General features: G+C 45.5%; 1 protein-coding gene across 1 annotated transcript; it reads right to left on the bottom strand.

Annotated features, from left to right (window-relative positions):
* PPIH (peptidylprolyl isomerase H) lies at nt 1–17750 on the bottom strand. The gene is made up of 10 exons (XM_024554660.3): nt 17619–17750; nt 17220–17284; nt 16862–16885; nt 16560–16604; nt 16256–16298; nt 13601–13693; nt 10270–10357; nt 9741–9781; nt 8642–8731; nt 1–204 (listed from the first exon to the last, which is right to left on the bottom strand). Exons 1-9 carry the CDS (start codon nt 17682–17684, stop codon nt 8663–8665), a joined length of 534 nt encoding a protein of 177 aa, XP_024410428.1. The 5' UTR covers nt 17685–17750; the 3' UTR covers nt 1–204; nt 8642–8662.
* Between the last annotated feature and the right edge of the window lie 2588 nt (nt 17751–20338).

Raw genomic sequence — 20338 nt, 5'->3', positions numbered from 1 at the left:
AAACAAAACAAAAAAAACCCTCTTTATTTACAGTTGAAAAACAGAGAAAATCTTGGGTTCTGAATCTGTGATACTTCCAAGGTCTCTTGATCAAACAGGGCAAGGCAGGCCAGGAAGCAAACACAGAGACCAATGCAGATTACCTTACTCAAGAGCACCGCCAGGAGCCCGTACGTAGGCCTACAAGGGCGGACACGTGGAGGTCTGTGAAGGAAGAGATAGGCAGCTCAGAGGACTGGAAGTGGACTTGTAATGGGACAACTTTCCCACCTTTATACTCCTGACCCTCTTCTCCCAAAAGAGAAAATCTGGTTTGATTCTTTTTTTTTCCCTAAAAATATTTTATTTATTTATTTTTAGGGAGAGGGGAGGGAAGGAGAAAGAGAAACATCAATGTGTGGTTGCCTCTTGCATGCCCCCGACTGGGGACCTGGCCGGCAATCCAGGCATGTGCCCAGACTGGGAATCCAACTGATAACCCTTTGGTTCGCAGCTCATGCTCAATCCACTGAGCCACACCAGCCAGGACCTGATGCTTGACATAGGCCAGGCCTTAGGTTCTCCAGAGTAACGTTGAAAAGTATACTACACAAGAACCAAGACGAAAACTAATGTTCCATCAAGCATATTATCTCATTATTTACCCTTCACAACTCTGTGCAGTATACATTATATAATTAAGCAAAGGAGAAAACTAGGGTCCCAAGGGGTTTAATGGTTTGACAGTAATGGGACTTTCTAATATACTGGGTCCAAAGCAAGTGTCTTTTTGGGAGAGAGGAAGGGAGAAAGAACACATCAATGCAAGAGAGAAGCATCAGTTGGCGCCTCTTGTACATGCCTGGACCAGGGATCAAACCTGGTAACAGGACAATGCTCCAACCAACTGAGCCACATCGGCCACGGTGCATATATCTTTTTTTTGCCAGGCCTTGTGGCACTCCGTCCAGCTGCAGAACAAAGCACAGGCCTTTTACTTGCAAGTTTGGGAGAAAGGAAATTCTGCACCCCATTTGTGGCCTTGGAGTTAGCTGTATTAAAAGAACAGGTGAGTACACTCAGAGACTGCACTGTTCCCCTCCCTCTGAACGCAGCCACACCCCTCTTCCTCCAGAGGATAGGGAGCCCTCACTGAGGCTCAGAGAGAAGTTGAACTCTGGACCCTAATGCAGAATGCGCAAAAATGTATAAATGCACTTTATAAATTGCATGCTGCTCCAGAACCTAAGCTCTGTCACAGACCGGGCACTGTGTTTGTCAGCATGGTCCCTGTCTCAAGGAGTTCTCAGTCTATAGAAAACCCAACAGACACCTCTGTGTGAAATGTTGTGATGAAGAGATGACCCAAGTACTGGGAGCTCACAGGAGGGGCTGCTGACAGCCGAGGCCAGGGAGGAGGAGAGGGAGGAACCAGGGAGTGATTCAAAGTGATGTTGGCCACATGCTCGCGGGAGGGGCTGGGGGAACTAGGGTTAGTTAAAACTATATATACATATAGTATGTATTTGTTATATGTGCTCGATGTAGAAAATTCAAGGATATATAGGACAATATAAATTGAAAAGAAAGTCACTTTGCTATCTCTACTCTGCAGAGTTAACCATTATTAATAGTTAGCTATGTATCACTACAAAAATTTCTGAAAGTTATTCAAAATAAATAGTATCATGGTTTATATAATGTACTATATCTTGACATTTTCATTTAATTTACCTTAGAAATCTTGCCAACACATACAGATTTACTGTTTCTTTTTTAAGGCTCTAATATTCCATTGACAGGGGTACCTCAATGTGTGTAAGACGTAACCCCGTTAGGACATAAGGGGCTTTGCCTTTGTATGGTCGCGCACCACGTGACATTCCGGTCAGCGGTGGACCGCGTATATGATGGTGGGCCCGCAAGATTATGATGGAGCTGAATAATTCCTGTTGCTTAGTGACGTTGTAGCCATTGTGGTGTCGTGGTGCAATCCATTACTCATGTGTTAGGACGCTGCTGGTGTGAACAAGCCCACCACACTGCTAGTCTCATAGAAGCGGAGCACATACAATGATCACACTGAGCATCAAAGACTGCGCTCCTGCTCTACGCATTCACTTTACTATACTATTTACCATCAGCGTGCTCTTTCTCCCTAGGAAAGTGTGCTGCAGAACAGCCACTGTGCTTCACCGGCAGCATGCCATGCTCACCACATCTCCTAATTTCACCTTTTTCTCTTGGGCTGCATTTAATCTCAGGTTGTTCAGGGCGGGGGACAGTGTCACACACACGACGGGAATGCAAATACTTGCAACCAAATCTCTAGTGCTCCCAAGGCCCGTGTTTTGATGTGGAACCTGCTTTCTCTGGCCTGGACCGCCACGGTGGATACCTTCCTGGCCTCCACCTCGGCCTCCACATTGCTGTCAGAATCAGCTTCTGAGAAAGTTCAATCACATGTTCTCCTGCTCAAAATCCTTCTGGGGCTCCTACTGGCTTGGTTCTTTTTGGAAGGTCAGGCCCCCTTTTGAAAATTACAGGGGCACAATCAACCCCGACTCCAGGGAGGAAAGAAATGTACACACTGCCTGCAGCTGACCCCCACCCCCAGGTGCTACCCCCAGGACAGCACAGGAGCTGCTCAGCCTGCGCTGGTCCTCACAGCCGGCCCGCCCCCCGCCAGCCTCACCTTTCTGCCTGCTTTTCAGACCCTCCTGCTTTGGCCCTATTGAATTATTTGCCGTCTGCCACACATTTCCTGCTGTTTCCGGCTTGTGTGCTTGGCTTACGCTGTTCCCTCTGCCTGGAGTGCCTCTCCCAGTTTCGGCCACCTGACAAGCTGTTCTCTCGTGTCCTGAGCTGAAGCATCATCTCTTTCGCAGTCTTCCCAAACCGCTTCAGTCAGACACCCGCACTCCCGCTTTCCTTACTTCGCCCTAAAACCTGCAGTCCTGTGCTTTATCGTCTGTGACTGCGAGTTTCCCAAGAGACTGAAGGCAGGAACTGGGCTTTTCAAATCTGTAGCCTCGTCTGCAGCACGGAGCCTATCTTTTAAGAAAATTTTATTTTTCAGTTACCAGTGACAGACAGTGTTATGGTACTTTCAGGCGAGCAGCAGTGATTAGACAGTTGTATACCTTAGGAAGCGATCGCCCAGCACTGGGCCTATTTTAATTAATTGGGGCTGAGTCGTGGAACGGAGGACCAGCCCATGTGCCGCCTACATGCCTTTCACAACCATTCTCCGCAGGCACCCGTCACATCTACAGGTAATCCCAGAACGGGGAATACCGTGTCCTACATCGCAGCCCTTCCAAACAGCGCCTTCGCAACTGTTGCCATATCCACCACCCACAGGCATAATTAATTTTAGCCTGATCACTATTTGAACTTCAATAATGCCTCATTATAAGCTATAATAATTGTAAAATTATGTGTTGTGCTAATTATGTATGTTTTCCTCAGATGCAAATGTTAAAATAAACTCTCCAGGGGAGAGATCTGGGAATTAGCAGATTTAACAAGTGACCCCAAGTGATTCCTCTCCTTCAGGGAATTTGGGGTACAATGAACTAAAGAATGTTCTCTACGGCTGGCCACAAATACCAGGTTTGGGGATCACAGGGAGGTGAGCAGCAATTCAGACTAGCAGGGCTGCCAGAGCTGACAGCCACTCCCTTTTCCAAGAGACTCTCAGGCTTTTAAAACAGAGGTTCCACCAGCCCTCATGTGATCGATTATAAGTAGCAAAGAACACAGTTCAGACCCCAGCAGGAGATTCCTGAGGGCCAAGGTTCCTTTATGCATCCAAATTTATCGTAAAAGGCTTTTACAGGACCCCGAGATAATACCAAGGTTCCTACATCAAAAATTGTACAGAAAACTTCATTTTCACTAAAACCAAAGTCAGGGTCTAAGGCAAAACACAAAAGAGTTCTGAAAGGAATGCTTCATAGGGAGGTACAGGGGATCAAGTGACCCCACCTACCTTCTATGTCCTTGTATTTTCAGGACCTGGGCACAAGGCCTCAAGTCCATCATTAGGTGACATCATGATCTGAATGCAGTAGATTTCTGCCAAACCAGTGCCACCAAGAGATCATCTCCTCCTAGGTCTTTTCTGATTGGAACAGGGTGGACTCTCAGAATCAGAGATGCTTGGGAAGAAGAGGGATGGGATGGTACACTGCTGCCTGAGGAATTACTCTCTTTTCCTTACTTTCTCCCAAATGACATTACTCAGAAAGCCAAGGGCTCCCATCTCTGGAACTCATTTAGCTCACACTGCCATGTAGATTCCCTAACACCTTAAAACAGGGGTGTCAAACTCATTTTCACCGGGGGCCACATCAGCTGTGCGGTTGCCTTGAAAGGGCTGAATGTAATTTTAGGACTGTATAAATTGGTAAAGTTAATTGAGATAATTCAAGTAAAATTCTTAGCTCAATATTTGAGCATAAGAAGTATTCAATAAGTGATAACTGCTGTCTTTATATTGTTCCTAAGTATTAGCTATGAAAGATGCAATTCTTAGCAAGTCAGGATTAGGTGTCTAAATTGGCAACACCGCACGTGGCTCCTTAAATTTAAGTACTTAATTGTCACCGTGGCTAGAAGCTACCACCACAGCACAGCTATACAACATCTCCCCATCGCAGAAAGGAATGTCTGCCGGACAGTTCTGGTCCTGAGGGCCTCGGAAACATCGAATGACGGCCCCGACGGAATTGGTCTGCTTACGCTGTGGGCTGAGAAGAGGGGCTTTCACGGGGGCAAAGGTTATGTGGTCTGTGCTGACAGTGGGTGAGGTGGGGAGGGCTGATGATCGCCACCCTCAAAAATCAAACCCCCAACGAGGATTTCTAGTAACTTTCTGTAAGGGTCTCAGAAAAATATAGACAAGAGGCCCCAAACATAAATAATTTATTTTTTTTATCTTCTGTCCTCTGGCAGTAATCAGTGGTCAATCTTTGGAAAGAAAAGGACCCATGAGTTCAACTTTAGTTACAGCAAAGAGATGAGGGAGAAAGGGAGGGAATGGCCAGCAGCTATTCAAGGGGGAATACAGGTTGAGCCCGAGGGCCCCCAGTCCTAGCAGAAAGGCAAGCTTAGGTGTCAACTGGGCCTGAAAAGGGACCATGTGGCTGGACAAGAGAGAGGTCCATGTGCAGCTACCAGCACATACTTGTGCATTCCTGCCTCAGTATTTGCTCACACCCGTTCCCTGCCTAAAATGCCTGACATTCTCTCTCTCTCTATTAACTTGTATAATAAGATTTTACTGAATGCCTACAGGGGCCAGATGCTGTGAACACAGAGTAAGTCACAGGCAGAGGTATAAACAGTCATTAAAGTAGTCTGGAATTTGACTAGAACTCCATTTGGGGAAAAAGGCAGAATTGAGAAAAATATATTCTAAGATAATTTTGTAAGTATGCAAATAAAACTAAAGAAATATTAGCAAAAATACAGAAGACATTAGGATCTGAGGTAGTAAGGACTTTCTTAAACAAGATAAACCACAAAAGCCATAAGGGAAAAACTGGTATTTTTACCTCATCAAAATTTAGAACTTCTGTTTAACAAAGCATATAACCAAAGTTCAGGAAAGCAACACATTGCCAATTTTTTCTTAAACTATATTCTGGAGCAAATAGTCACAACATACAAAGAACTAAGACTTCTGGAGAAAACAGTCTTAACTTATAAAGAACTAAGACTCAGAATGCATAACTATTTATATCATTAAGAAAAAGGAAAAATAGCCCAGGCTGGTGTGGCTCAGTGGATTGATCACTGGCCTGCGAACTGAAGGGTCTCCAGTTCACTTCCTGGCCAGGGCACGTGCCTGGGTTGTGGCCCAGGTCCCCAGATGGGGGCGAGCGAGAGGAAACCGACTGATGTTTCGATGTTTCCTTCGCACATCTGCACACCGATGTTTCTCCCCCTCTCTCTGAAAATAAAAATAAGTAAAATCTTTAAAAAAGAAAAAGGAAAAATAAACTATATGCTACAAACATCTTCTAGAATATTATGTCAGTTTTTTTAAAATCCTCACCCAAAGATATGTTTATTGACTTTAGAGAGAAAGGGAGAAAGAGGGAGAAAGAAACATTGATGTGAAAGAAACACTGATTGGCTGCTTTCCACGTGTGCCCCGACCAGGCACGACCGCAACCTTTTGGGGTATGGTGGTGATGCTCTCACCAACTGAGCCATCCAGTCAAGGCAGTATTTTTGGCTTTTTTTTTTTTTTTTTTTTTTAAGATTTCATTTATTTACTTTTAGAGAGTAGGGAAGGGAGAGAGAGAGAAACATGCAAGAGATACAACCATCAGTTGCCTCTCACACACCTGCAACTGGGGACCTGGCCTGAAACCCAGGCATGTGCCCTGACTGGGATTTGAACTAGCGACCCTTCGATTCTCAGGCTGCTGATCAATCCACTGAGCCACACCAGCCAGGGCTTGCTTTTTATTTTTTTATTTTAATGAGGTAGTTTTACTTGAACAGAGGAGGAAAAGTCTTCAAGACATAATGCCAAATGGAAACACAGTGATGAAAAAGATACAGGGGTCAGCATAGATAACGCCCCTTTTTTAATTACAAAATCATAAGCATGTAATTCTGTATATAACAATATCACACTCAAGCACGCCACGTGACATTTTAGGTGAAATGTTCAAATGAAAGCTAGAAATCATTACACCCGTATTAGTACCCTACCAACCACACTCGAGCACTCGAGCAGGCCTTACTTCTGCAGGACCCTGTAGTATGATGACATCTAGGAAAAACAAAACCTCCCAAAATCAGGCAAAGAAAAGGCCCTAATGGGCCTAATGGGCCACACATCAAACTGATAAAGTTACCTCTGGGGACAGGAGCAAGACTGGGGCCACAGTATTGCCAAGGGGGTGTTGGGGGCGGGGGACTTTCACTTTCACTGTTTTCTGTGAAAATTTGTATGAGATTACCGTATTTTGCTGTGTATAATGTGCTCCTGTGTGTAATGCATACCATGTTTTTGGCCCAAACTTTCAGGAAGAAAAAATCTTTTGTTTTAATTTTTTAATTCAAATTTTTATTTATTTATATTTAGAAACAAGACCAATTATCAAATTCCAGGGTATTATTTTGCATAAGGATATTGTTATTGCTTTCTAGAGTTACAGTTTTAATGCATAAGCATAAATAAAAGAATTAGAAACATTTATACAGATACAGAGTTAGTACTACTCATGTATAACACACATCCTTATTTTTTCCTCAAAAATTTGGGCAAAAAAAGTGCACATTATACATGGCAAAATATAGTACATAATGTTATTTAATAACCAACCACAGGAAGTATGTGAACCTAGATTGGATGCCTTTACCTAGAGCTCTAACAGTTATTTTGTGAGTAACTGGGGGAGTTTGAGCATGCATATGACACATTATTGTGGCTATGGAGGATGCTCTTGTTTTTAGGAGCTGCTTGCTGAGGTATTTATGGGTAAAGAGTCAAGAAGCCTTCAGCTTTCAAATGGGAAAGAGGAAGGGAAAGGAAGGGAGGAAAGAAGGCAGGAGAGAGGAGGAGGAGGAATGGGAATGTGAGAGGAGGGAAGAAAAAAACAAATGTCAAAGCAAAATGATAAATAAGAATGTTCATCTAGGTGAAATATATGTGGGTGTTGAATGTCCTGTTCTTCCAACTTTTTTGCATGTGTGAAAATGTGTGTGTGTGTGTGAGAGAGAGAGAGAGTCACCACCATTCTAGCTGGAAGTGATCAATTTCTTCCTTGAATTCTTATGACACTTAGCAGTGTCACTCATATTACTAGTGATAACCTCTCAGAATGTGTCTTATTCCCTATAAGCTCCTGAAAGGTAAAGACATCCTTCAACTTTTTGTCCCCTCAGCAAGCCTAGCATGATGCCCAGGACAAAGCAGGCCATGGCAAGGATGGGTAGGAGGTACACACTGGCTGGTGTGGCTCAGTGGACTGAGTGCTGGCCCATGGACCAAAATGTTGCTGGTTTGAATCCCAGTCAGGGCACATGCCTGGTTTGTGGGCCAGGTCCCCAGTTGGAGGTGTGTGAGAGGCAACCACTCAATGTTTTTCTCCTTCTCTTCCTCCCTCCCTTCCCTCTCTAAAAATAAACACATATTAAAAAAAAAAAAAAAAAAAAAAAAAGGAATGGCTAGGGCGTCAGGTCACCTATGAAGCTGGCAAATACAAGCCAGGAACTGGAATTGCCCTATCAGTTCTGATGAGAAGCAGGACAGGTCCGTCTCCTGGCTGCTCAGGCTGACCCAGCGGGGAGTCACCCAGAGCTGGTGCCATGTTTCTCTACTGGGACTGCAGTCTGAGGGAGCTGTTAGAAACTGCCTGAAGGCTTTCAGGCTGATACTTTGTAAACCACAAAGTAGTAGAAAAGTAAAGTACCCTAATATCCCTTTCTCTTGTGATCCTTACAAGGACCCTAGGAGAGAGGTACTGTCTCCATTTGACAGATGAGGAAACAGGCTTGGAGAAGGGAAGTGACCTCTGCCAGGTCACCAAGAGAGGAAAGGGGCTCAATCCCATGTCTTCCAGTCTAAGGTGCTTTCTGCTGGATCACACCGCCTTCTCTGGGGCGACTCCTAACCAGAAAGAGAAGATGCACTTACCTGATTCAGTCTCACTCGGGACTACATCTCCCCACACTGTGAGATCACCACGGGCAGCTTGGGTTTATTGTTGGGCCCCGTGGGAACATTCTAAGACAGAAAGCACAGTGAAAATTCATCCACTCAGCCGCACACGCTCCCCAAACATTACTGATGCCTGCCAGCCCCTGCGCTAAGGACTGAGGGATCAGAGGCTGATATGACAGCAGCCCATGTCCTAGCAGACAGGGAAAACACATAATACAGATCAAAAATGAGATGTATTATTTAGTTTTGTTTTTTTAAAAGATTTTATTTATTTATTTTTAGAGAGGGGAAGGGAGGGAGAAAGAGAGGGAGAGAAACATCAATGTGTAGTTGTCTCTCATGTGGCTCCCACTGGGGACCTGGCCCCAAACCCAGGCATGTGCCCTGACTGGGAATTGACCCAGTGACCCTTTGGTCGCAGCCCACGCTCAATCCACTGAGCTACACCAGCCAGGGCTAAAAATAAGATGTACATTTAAAAATATCACAGCTATGATATATAACAATGTAATAAGTTATAAGAAAGCATATACAGGGCAGAGGAAGCAACTAAACACCAGGAAAGGATTCACAGGACGGGGGATTAATTGAGCTGGACTGAGGATAAATGGGAAGGAAGCAAAGAAAGGAGAAAGCACTCCAGACAGAGGAAGCAGCATGAGCAAGGCTCAGGGGCAAGAAGGAACAAGACGCGGTGACGTGTGCAAAAGGCTAGTAGACGGATGAGACTGGAACGTGGAGGCAGCGGTGGCAGCAGGGGAGGGGAGAGGCAGGCAGGGGCCAGGTCTCCAAGGATGGTGAATGCAGTGCTGAGTAGGAGTTTATCAAGCAGGTGGAGGGGCCGCCCCAGGCCATAGCTCAGTGTGCGCTACAGAGGCTAATTATAGGCCAAAAAACGCTTGGGAGGCATGTGGTCTCTCCTCCCTTCCCTTGAGGAAGTCCATGGAATGGAGGCAATGAATGAAAACTGGGCCTAACAGATGAAGCGCACTCAGGATTCTCTAGCTCTCCACCCTGGTCAGGGAGTACCAGACCAGAACGGCTGAGAAAGAGGAATCAAAACAGGACTCACCTCAATCTTTCTCATCACTAGAAGTCCATCAATAATTTTCCCTGTAAGAAGAGGATGAGATGGATTTCACTATTTTATTTGCATAGCATTTTCCAGCTTTTGATGCTCATTCTCACACCATTGTCTCATCTGATCCTCACACCAATTCAGGAAATCGAGATTCAACGGAGGTGAAATGACTTACCCAAGGTCCCAGGTAACACACTAAGTAGCAGAATTAGGGCTCGAACCCAGATCTGAGCGATTGCAAAGCCCCACTGCACCATGCTGCCTGTGTGGTGTTTCTTAAGTGCCACGACCCTGGGTTCCCCCCATACACCCATATCGCCCAAGGGTTATATACTTTATCAGTGGCCCCTCCGTCCTTCCACACGTCTCCCCACCTCCCACCACTGCCACCTTCCCTACCACTACACAGGGTAGGTAAACTAGTCAGGCACTCTTGGTATGAGAGTGCAGGGAATGGCTCCTTTGGAAGTGCCACTTTGGGTGAATGGGGCCAGGACCACGGCACAGGAGCAGGACTCACCAAACACTACGTGCTTCCCATCCAGCCAGTCACACTTAGAACAGGTGATGAAGAACTGGCAGCCATTTGTACTGGGACCACTGTTTGCCTGACGGAAACCAAATATAGCTGCAGTGAGTTTTCCTGGCCACACTGGCTGAAGAGCAAGATTCCCCAAAGAGCCTGTGGCCCTGATTCCCCCACACTTTCAGCAAAACTTAGCACTCATTATGAGCCGGGGCCTGAGCTAGGACCCAAGGATACAGAATAAACTGGGTACACAGTCTCTGCCCTCAAGGAACTAGATCATTGAATAAATGCACATTTCTCCTACAGTGTGAATTTTTATAATGGGAATGGCTGTTTATGGGACCTGATTCCCTGTGTTTAGTCCAACACCAGTTATAACCACATTCCAACAACAAGGCAGCTACTAGGCGAGGAAAGGTCTGCTGTCTATGCCATACGCTGTTTTGTCTGAATGGTTTTGTACTATTACAATAGTAACTTAAAAAAATGTAAGAAGGTGCAAGTTGCAAGTGCTATGATAGAAAAAAGACTATATTTAATCAAAGACATTTGCTTTTTACCACTATACCCAAATCCTTTGTTATTGAATTTTGCAGAAAAAGTATTTTTAAAAATAGAGAATCTGAAACTTTCTAGGCATAGCCATATCCCTTCCCTCTTCTTCCCTTAAAAGCATTTTTATATCATTATAATTAATAACGCATTAGAAAAGAACAGGCTATAATCACAGTGCAGAGTGGTCCTTCCTAAAGAGACATGTGACTTTCATACGAAGTGTACTTCTGGCCCTTACGTATTGATACCCTGAACTGCCCTCAGTGTGCTAAATCCAGCCCTCTGTATACCGGCAAACCGAGTGTCAGCAGCACTGTCTGACACCGACGTCTGTGTAACTACGAACATATTATGACACACTTCCCCTATTTTGGAAAAATATGAGAAGAAAATGGAAAACTGAAAGTACTAGTACTATTAAAAGCACAGGTCTTACAAAACTACTGCCGAGGCAAAGCTGGAAATTATTGGATAGATAACTAGCCTTAATCAGACATTAGATTTAAATTGGTTGATTCTGTGTTCAACTGTGAAGGAATAACACTGTTTATGATATACTATAAATACACTAAAGACATTGTCTCAGGGTAAGCTCCAATCAGGGATTTCATACTACACTTTAGCAATTCCCCGTGTAAGATGAGGTTATTTCTGGTTTTCGTACACGTATTCAGGAACACCTCATATATGAAAATAAGGCATTGTCTGGGCCAGTCAGAATAGGCCTAGGCTTTGGAACGAGGCATAGGCTTCCCAGGGGTCCCAGTTCATCCTAGCTATCCATCCATCCATCCATCCAATCTACTTTGCTGCTCTATGTCTAAACATTGATTAGCAAGCAGGCAGGAAAACAGCCACACATGTTTGTAGAGCTCAGGGGACACTCTCTGCCCTTAGCCACTTTGTTCGCTTTTCAAGGCAGTAAACTTAGTGGTTTAGAGAATGTGCTGTGGAGCTCTGGAGCCAGGTGACCTAGCATGAATCCCAGCTCCACCACTGACTGCGTGCCCTGAGTTTAGTCCCTAACTTCTCTGTGCCTCCGTCTCCTCATCTGTACCTATCTTAAAGATGTGGAGAAGCTTAAAATAAATTAATGCGAATAAGGTGCTTGGTGACTAAGTGCTCAATAAATGTTAGCCATTATTCTGATCATCTTCTGGTCCCTCATCAATATCTGCTCAACACCTTTCTGTATCAAGTATAGGGCTTAGAGATCAAAGAGACCCAGCCCCTGCCCCTGAGGAACACATGATTTAGTGAAGATAGGAGCAAAAACAAGCATGCCACAAAATACTGACGGCACAATTCAACCAGTGTCAGCCTGAAGGGGGCAAAGACCAAGCTTCCTCCCGTCCCTTTTCTGACTCCTCCATCGATACTAACTAGCGGCACGCACTCACAGGGGTTTTAATGCTCCTGGAGAAGATCCAAGCCGACCTAAGCCACTTCTCCACCCTTTACCTGCACTTGCCCAGCCTGACTTTCCTAGAAGGGGGCTTACCCACTGTTTGTACTGCTGGTCCCGCTCAGTTATCTGGGCAGCCTCCTAACTGGCTTCTCCGCCCCAGCCTCTCCATTCCCAAGTGACACTCACACTGCAGCTAGTATTTTTGTTCTAAAACATAAAGTTGATCAACTCTGCTCAAAAAGTGTACGGCTCTCCATAACCTGTGAAAGAAAGTCCACACACCTCACCCTTATTCGCCGTGTACAGCCCTTGAGAAACCAGACAACCTGCCTCTCCAGGGGTCTCTCACTGGCCAGTCCACTCCACCTGCCGTTCACACCCCATGTTCTTCTCAGCACCTTCCTCACTTTCTGTCCCTTGACCACGCCACATGCCCTCTGGTACAGAACTCTTTCAAAATCTCAAACGTCCCCTCCTCTGTGAAGCAGCCTTGCCCACGCCCCAGCAGCCGTCGTTCTCATTCCTTGGGGCCCTCACAGAATTCTTGCATACAGTACAGTGTCCTTACCTTAATATACTGATGGCACGGATTGCACTAGGCCAGACTTGTCATTTTGCATGAGTGATACCCCCATTAGATGTTAGGTGACATAAGGACAGGAATCAGGTCCCGTGCTTTACTGTGGAGCCCGACAGGGAGAGGATATCAGCAGAGGGCTACCTGATGACGCCTACGTGGGTAAGTGGTGGAGTGGGCAAGCAGGGCAGAGATTGCACACATAAACAGACAGAAGGAAATGGGTGATGAGTGGGAGGGAGGGAGGAGGTTAGAGAGAGAGGGAGAAGCAAGGTGGGAGGGTTAAGGGAAAATGAGGAGTCAGAGGTGGATGAGGGGAAGCGAAGGGGAATGAGCATGCAGGAGAGTGAGCAAGGGGTAGCGTAGATGGGGGTTTTAAGTGAGGTGGGCAGAGGGACTGTGAAAGAGGAGTGACGTGTGTGAGAGGGGTTATAAACAGGGAGGGGAGTGGGAGTGGTGGGTAATGAGTGGTGAGTGAGTGAAAGGAGGCGGCCGGCCAGTAGGCAGTGTGAGTAAACGGGTGCTGAGCAGCAAGGCTAAATGCTCAGCCACATGACTTAGCTAAATAAAAGGTAAAAAACATGTAGCAGCGGTCAGTTTCCCTAACCAACAAAATGAAACGAGACTTAAGAAGAGGTGAGCATAACAGAGGTGAGTCCTAGGCTGAGCAAGAGAAGACAAGCACTTGCTTTCATCCAAAGAGACAGCACTGAGCCTCAAGAGGGGCCCAGAAACCAGCTGGCGATAAAACTAACTCAAAGTCTTGATTGGACCTCACTTACCATGGAAAGCAGGCCTGGAGCTGAGTGTCTAAGTTTAAAGTTTTCATCTGCAAATGGTCCCCGGTATATACTGGCGACCCCAGTACCATCTCCCTGAGCAGAGAGAAGGGAAGTGTTAGCAAGTCGCAAGTGTTGGGCCCCCAGAGGCCAAAAAAAGACAGCTGCTGTACCTGGAGTCTAGCTTTCTTACAGTCCACGCTTGCTGCTCGCTTTGGGAGTCACACCTCTTTGACCCTATCCTGAAGTCAAAGCAAGCCCCATCCAAGGCACCTGTAGCTTACTACCTGGCCAGGTCTTCTCACAGATTGGGTAAAAAAGGTCAGAGCTGGGCCTCTAGAAAGACAGGTTAAGACACATAGTGAGGAACAACACAGTGACCATATACATAATCCTTGCCACTGCCACACTCTCATGCCTGCAGTCATACAAAAGTACCCACCTAACTGACTGCTAGCCTACCCCACCTCCCAAACTATGTGGTGGGTGAGCTGTTGGAAACCTAGTGTGTACCACGCAATACCACCCTCCTGGCCAAAGTTGATTTATCTAGGGGAGGGCTCTAATTTTCCAATAAACCAGAGGACAGATCAGTTACCATACCATCCTCTGTAAATGCAGTAGCTATTGCTCTCCAGAAGCCAGAGCAGGAAAAATGAAAACAATTAACTTTCAGAGCAAACAACAGAAAGCAACTTAAATTTTCAACAATAGTGGGTTGATCAAATAAATTCACTGTCTGTTCATTATGGAATATTAGATAGCTAGTAGAAAAAGTGTTTTGGAAGAAGACTTAATAACAAGAGAAAATGAAAACAATTATTAAGTACAAAAAAATTAAAACATATGTATGATCTGCCCTGACTGGTGTGGCTCAGTGGACTGAGTGCTGGCCTGCAAACCAAAAGGTCACCGGTTTGATTCCCAGTCAGGGCACATGCCTGGGTTGTGGGTCAGGTCTCCAGTTGGTGGCATGCGAGAGGCAACTGACCCGCATCTCTCGCACATCAATGTTTCTTTCCCTCTCTTTCTCCCTCCCTTCCCCTCTCTCACAAAATAAATAAATAAAATTTTAAAAAAAAAGAAAAACAAATATTATTAAATCAAACAAACATTCTTGGCCCAACTTTAGAAGGTCTCAAATCCTGCTTCTTCTGCCTCTTGCTCATTCTATTTTTAATTCTCTAAGGGTGGCTCTGAGCAGTTGCTTCTCTCTGATATTCAGCCTTCTGGCTGACCACTACTATCTAATCCTGGGGCTATCAGCAGGTGATTGGGTGAGCCTGGCAATGACCAGTAAGAAGTTGGCCCTGTTCCTGCTAAGTCAATATAGCAACACAGGAGCCCATGGGAAGAAAGAAAAGAAGACAGAGAATAGCTTCACAGCCCTTCTTACCAGCTAACAAAGAAATACATGGTCACCCCCAGCCCTACTACCATCAGTAGTGGCCAGGAGCTGCAAACTTAAATGCCTGTGGCGGCAGATGACATAAACGAAGGAAGCAGGTGTTGGGGACTATGGTGAAATGGCAAGGACACACCTTGTCTAAAAGGAGCAGTTATTTGATTCCAACAAATTGTCACCGCACGAGAAACATAGGCCTAGGGTAGTCCTATTTTCCATTCTTTAGAGAGGAAACAAAACTCCAGAATTTTTTGGTGAAAATTGCCGGTTTTACATCATCATAAAGATGAAACAAAACATATCTGAAAGCCTGATTTGGCCTAAAATCTGCACTTTGTAACCTTACCTAGATAGGAAAGAGAGGGCTCTTTAAAGACCCTAGGGTCAGGGGAAGGGCAGAAGACTGACTATGGGGGACACATACAGACTTTAATAGGAAAGTCGTGCTTAGTAGCGAAGGACGATTCCGCTGGGCCCTCCCAGTGAACAGAGAAAACATTCCTCCAGAATCATCTACCTCTCTTGCTGATTCCTTGTACCCTAATCAACTTATGATTAAAAACTCAGTTTTTCAGGCATTGTGATACCAGAAGTGGAAAGGAAAATGGAGCATAAGCATTTAGCTCACTGGAGAGGGACTTACTACTATTTAGTTAAAACAAGTTGCATCTGATTTCTAGCAAAGGTTCACATAACTAATTAATTTGGATCTGTCATGGATCCTCTATAGCACAGGTGGCAAACACAAGGCCCACAGGCTGAATCCGGCCCTCCACCTTGTTTTATCTGCCTGGCACCTCGGTTCTACCCGGTGGCAGCATCGAGCTCTCACTTAACTGTTAAGGAGTAGTTACATTTATACAGTCCTAAAATTACATTTGGCCCTTTGAAGGCAACCTCAAGGCTGATGAGGCCCCCCGTGAAAATGAGTTTGACACCCCTGCTCTACAGGCAGCTGGAAGACTTCCACTTCTGGCCCTAAAAGGCTGAGACTTGGAAGCTAGTGACTCATTCAAAGTGCTGATGTGTGTTACCTAGCGGTACAGTGAGTAGTAGCCAGCAACATTCAAGAGCATTCCCATCCCCATCTCCTCCCCCCACCAAGCCTGGCTATTGTTCTCAAGCCTTAGGACTGGGTCCCTGTAGTAAAAATAGTAGCGTCAGCAATAACAGAAAGAAAGAAATACAAAGGAAAAAAAAGAAAAGAAAAGAAAAACTGATTCTAAAGCTTTGCTAGGAAAAGAACTACTTACATTAACAAAATCTCCACCCTGAATCATGAAATCCTTTATGACCCTGAAACAGAGAACAAAGGATTCTGAGATAAGACTCTGGTTTAGAAAAACATTGATTTAGTCATTGTAGTTTAGATTAACATTGATTTCAAAATACAATGTTTATCACTTTGGCTTTTAAGAAATCTTCAAATCAATCCTTGGGTTCCCAAAAACATTCCTTCTCAAGATCTAACAATTACCTATGGTTTTATTTTCCTCTAGAAACTAATCCCCCAAGGAAATAATTCTAAAAGCCCCAAGTGGTTTGCCTTGGCCTTACCTGTGGAAAGTGCTTCCTTTGTATCCTATAGGAACCCCATCTTTCCTACAAGCAAACAGAAACAGATTTGCTACTATGACAGGCAACGATAAGCCTTTCCAGTTTACCACATATTCGAGCCCAAGTGATGGTCAGGACGAGAGAGATGAAGAACGAAGACAAATGAATACCCTTGGGGTGATACGTTTTATCACTGTCACCAGCAATCATTCAAGGCCTATGGTGGTCCCCCAGTACCCTCAGTGCAGCCCCAGGACACCCCTCAGGAACAAGCAGATAAGTCAACCATGTCTGAGACTGACCTGAATTCTCCAGTGCAGAACTGCCTGAAAGGGAAAAGAGTGAGGGACTCAGTCACTATGACATCACAGCTGTGAGTGCCTCTAACCTCCAGAGGGGAGAGCACAGACATTGCAAACAGCAAGCCCACCAACCGGCCAGCTAGACGTCCAGGCCCCCCAGGCATTCAGATTAACAATATAAATTGACATGGGAGAGTCAAAACGTGACTGTCCAGACAGAGCAACACCCAGGAGAATCAGATCTCAAGGGCGGTGAGTGGACGGACAGAGGTAGGCTGACGATTCCACAGGATGAGTTCTGGATCGGTTAATCCAGTAAAACTGGAATATATAACCCGGCAGAGCCAGAGCACCTTACCTAAAGTTCTCGGCTGTCTTAGGCACAACGTCTGCAAAGAGCTCGATCTTCATACGGCCAACTTCCTGCAACCGGCGGGAGACCGTCAGAAGGCCCAGCCCAAGACAGCGCAGGGCTGACCCCTCCCTCCCACATGTACTCGATCTCTCCCACCTCCGCCTCCTTAGCCTACCCTTCCGTTCCGTCCAGACGTTCCACTCGCGGGGCACTAGCATGGGAGATTGGAGGAGCAAGACTCTCCATTCTACACCCGCTCACCACGCCCCACAGGTCGGTAGGTTCTGGACCAAATTCACCTTCTAGCTTCCCTACCCCGCTATCCCTGGGCGGGTGAGTTCTGCCTGCCTGGGTCGTTCAGTTTCCCTATGGTGCATGGCTGGGTGGCTTCCTGGACCTCACCTGGCCGCCAATGCTGACATCAAAGAACACCACAGGGTTGACAGGGCTTGAATTTGCCACCGCCATGGCTCCGACCCGGAAGCAAAAGCAGGAGAGTGAGGTTCCGGCGAACCTAACACCAACTCCTCGGGTTTGGTTTTCTGCGCAGGCGCGGAAGAGCCTACCGAGACTGGGCCCGCCCCCGGAAGCCCCGCCACACCCCCGCCCCGCCCTTAGTGCTGAAGCCTCACACGTTTCCGCGCGGACACTGGGAGATGCTGCAGTCGGTGGCCTGGGCTTGCTTCACTGGTGGCTGTGAGGAGTCTGCAAGCCCTTAGGTTCGCTCGACTTTCCCGGGAGACGAGAGTGGGGAGATGCGGCCGGAGGGGCGGCACGGGGGACCTGGTGAAAGTGGAGGAGATGGGGAAGAGGAGGAATACCTGGGCTTTTTTTTTTTTCTTTCAGAACGAAGGGCCATCCCACTCACGTGACCACACGAGTACAAATTATTCTCCCTCAGGTTAGGAAATTTGTACTAGGCAGTCTCCAGGGTACTCATCAGCTCTTGCGGCTAATATATCTGAACCATCACACGTGCTGCTTCTTAGCCCTCCCCACTAGTCAGCCCCAGAAGGCATGAACTCTTGTTCTTCCTCTGAGCTTAGAACAGCCAGACAAATAAGGTGTGCTCAGTAAATACCCAGCCCTTCCTTGAAATCAGTGAAGTAAAATTTTTGTTCCACTTCTGCCACAAGCCTCCATTTTTGTCCCTCCCAATTCACTTCAAGCAGAGTAGCTAGGGCCTTGAAAATAAATCGGCTTATAAATCACTCTTGGCTTCTGTATTTAAAATCCAATTGCTTACCTACTGAGGCCTACATTGCATTATCTGGCTGCTTCATCTTGGCCTAATCTTGTGTTATTGGGTTGGTCGAAAAGTGCGTTTAGTTTTTTTCTGTAAAATAAAAGACGTTTTTCATTTTCACCAATAACTTTATTGATTTGGATATTTTGAGTATGTTGGCTATCTCGCGCTATTGACTTCTAGTGGGTAGAGGTCTGGGGTGTTGCTAACCATCTTTCAATGCAGAAGACAGCCCCACAGCAGAGATTTGGCTGAAATGTCAATAGTACCAAGAGTCTTCACAAACCACTTTAAAAAAAAAGATTTCTTATTTATTTTTAGAGAGGGGAAGGAAGGGAGAGAGAGGGAGAAACATCAATGTGTGTCTCATGCACGCCCCACCGGGGACCTGGCCCACAACCCAGGCATGTGCCCTGACTGGGAATCGAACTGGCGACCCTTTGCTTCACATTCCAGTGCTCAATCCACTGAGCCACATCAGCCAGGAACACAAACCACTTTTGACACGTTCGATGAGTCACAGCACCTCCTCTATATACTGCATAAAATTATTTTTTACGTTTCAGTTGTGTTTTTACTTTTCTTGAAATAATATAGCATAATACGCCAAAAATGTTGCATATTTCTTCCATCTTCAATATTAAAATGGTTGCCCAAGAAGTCACTAATTTTGATAAGTTTTAAAATGCACACTGATTGACAGCTATCACAATACAATCTAACAGAATTGTTCCGAATGGAACTACTAAAATAATCATACAGAGAAAACCAAATGAACTTTTCGGCCAACCCAATACGTGTCCTCAGCTTCCATACTCTGGACTTTCCGTTCCTCAGTCATGAATGGATCCATCAGTTCCCTCTTACCTGAGTTTTCACCTTCCTCCTTTTGGTTGACTGCTGTCGACCCACAGTCTGACAGTTGATCTGATCACAAAGACTTCTACTAAGTGACTAATGGGCAGGTAGCATACAGAGCATGAATATTAATTTATATTAATTAGAAATAGTAATTGAAAAACGTCAGAAATAAGCAATTTATCAGTTTTAAATTGCGCACTCAGGATGTGAATCATCCCTTTGTCCAGCACATCCATACTGTATATGCTACCTGTCCGTTAGTCACCTAGTAACGTTAGTCTCGGTTATCAGATCAACTGTCAGGGAGGGTGTCACAAGGCCTAATCCATTCACCCTACTTCATCTCATCACGCAGGCATTGTGTCGTCTCACACCATTACAAGAAGGGTGAGTACAGTACGAGATATTTTGAGATGGCATGCACATAACTTGTATTACAGTATATTATTATAATTGTTCTACTTTACTACTCCTGTTAATTTCCTGCTGTGCCTTACTTATCATAGGTGTGTATGTCTAGGAGAACACAGTATACTTGTGTACAGGGTTCAGTACCATTTGTGGTTTCAGGCATCCACTGGGGGGTTGCCTGAACGGACTATATCCTCCTCAGATAAGGGGGACTTCTGCACTTTTTTAAGGGCCTTGGTACTAGCTGTTAACTGTCTTTAATACTCTTCTAGATCTTAATGGGGGCAGGGAGTGTTCCTTGTAGTTCAGGTCTTGGCTCAGTTGTCACTCAGATGGGAACATTGCACCCAATCTAAAGTAGCCCTCAGTCACTTATTCAGATACATTACTGATTTACTTTCTTCATGTCGCTCATCATCCAAAATTATACGGTCGGTCTCTCCACCTCACCCTCTGCCACACAAACATACACCTCCCAAACTAAGTAGTATATTAATTATGAAAGCAGAGACTTTGTCTGTTTTCACAGGTATGGCTACAGTGCCAAGTATTGAATAGTACATAGCAGGGATTCAAGAAATGGGGTCAGTGAATTGAGCGAAAG

This window comes from Desmodus rotundus, chromosome 3 (assembly GCF_022682495.2).
Source record: "Desmodus rotundus isolate HL8 chromosome 3, HLdesRot8A.1, whole genome shotgun sequence".
NCBI lineage: Eukaryota > Metazoa > Chordata > Mammalia > Chiroptera > Phyllostomidae > Desmodus > Desmodus rotundus.
Note: the sequence above shows the minus strand (reverse complement) of the source record. Positions and strands in the feature narration are given on the sequence as shown.

What these genes read in the sequence shown, in the direction of transcription:
- PPIH (XM_024554660.3), bottom strand. Translation starts at nt 17,684, where the DNA reads ATGGCGGTGGCAAATTCAAGCCCTGTCAACCCTGTGGTGTTCTTTGAT. An exon ending in ATGTCAGCATTGGCGGCCAG is followed by an intron (nt 17,285 to 17,618) that starts GTGAGGTCCAGG and finishes CGCCGGTTGCAG; the next exon opens with GAAGTTGGCCGTATGAAGAT. An exon ending in TGGGAAGCACGTAGTGTTTG is followed by an intron (nt 9,782 to 10,269) that starts GTGAGTCCTGCT and finishes CTCTTCTTACAG; the next exon opens with GGAAAATTATTGATGGACTT.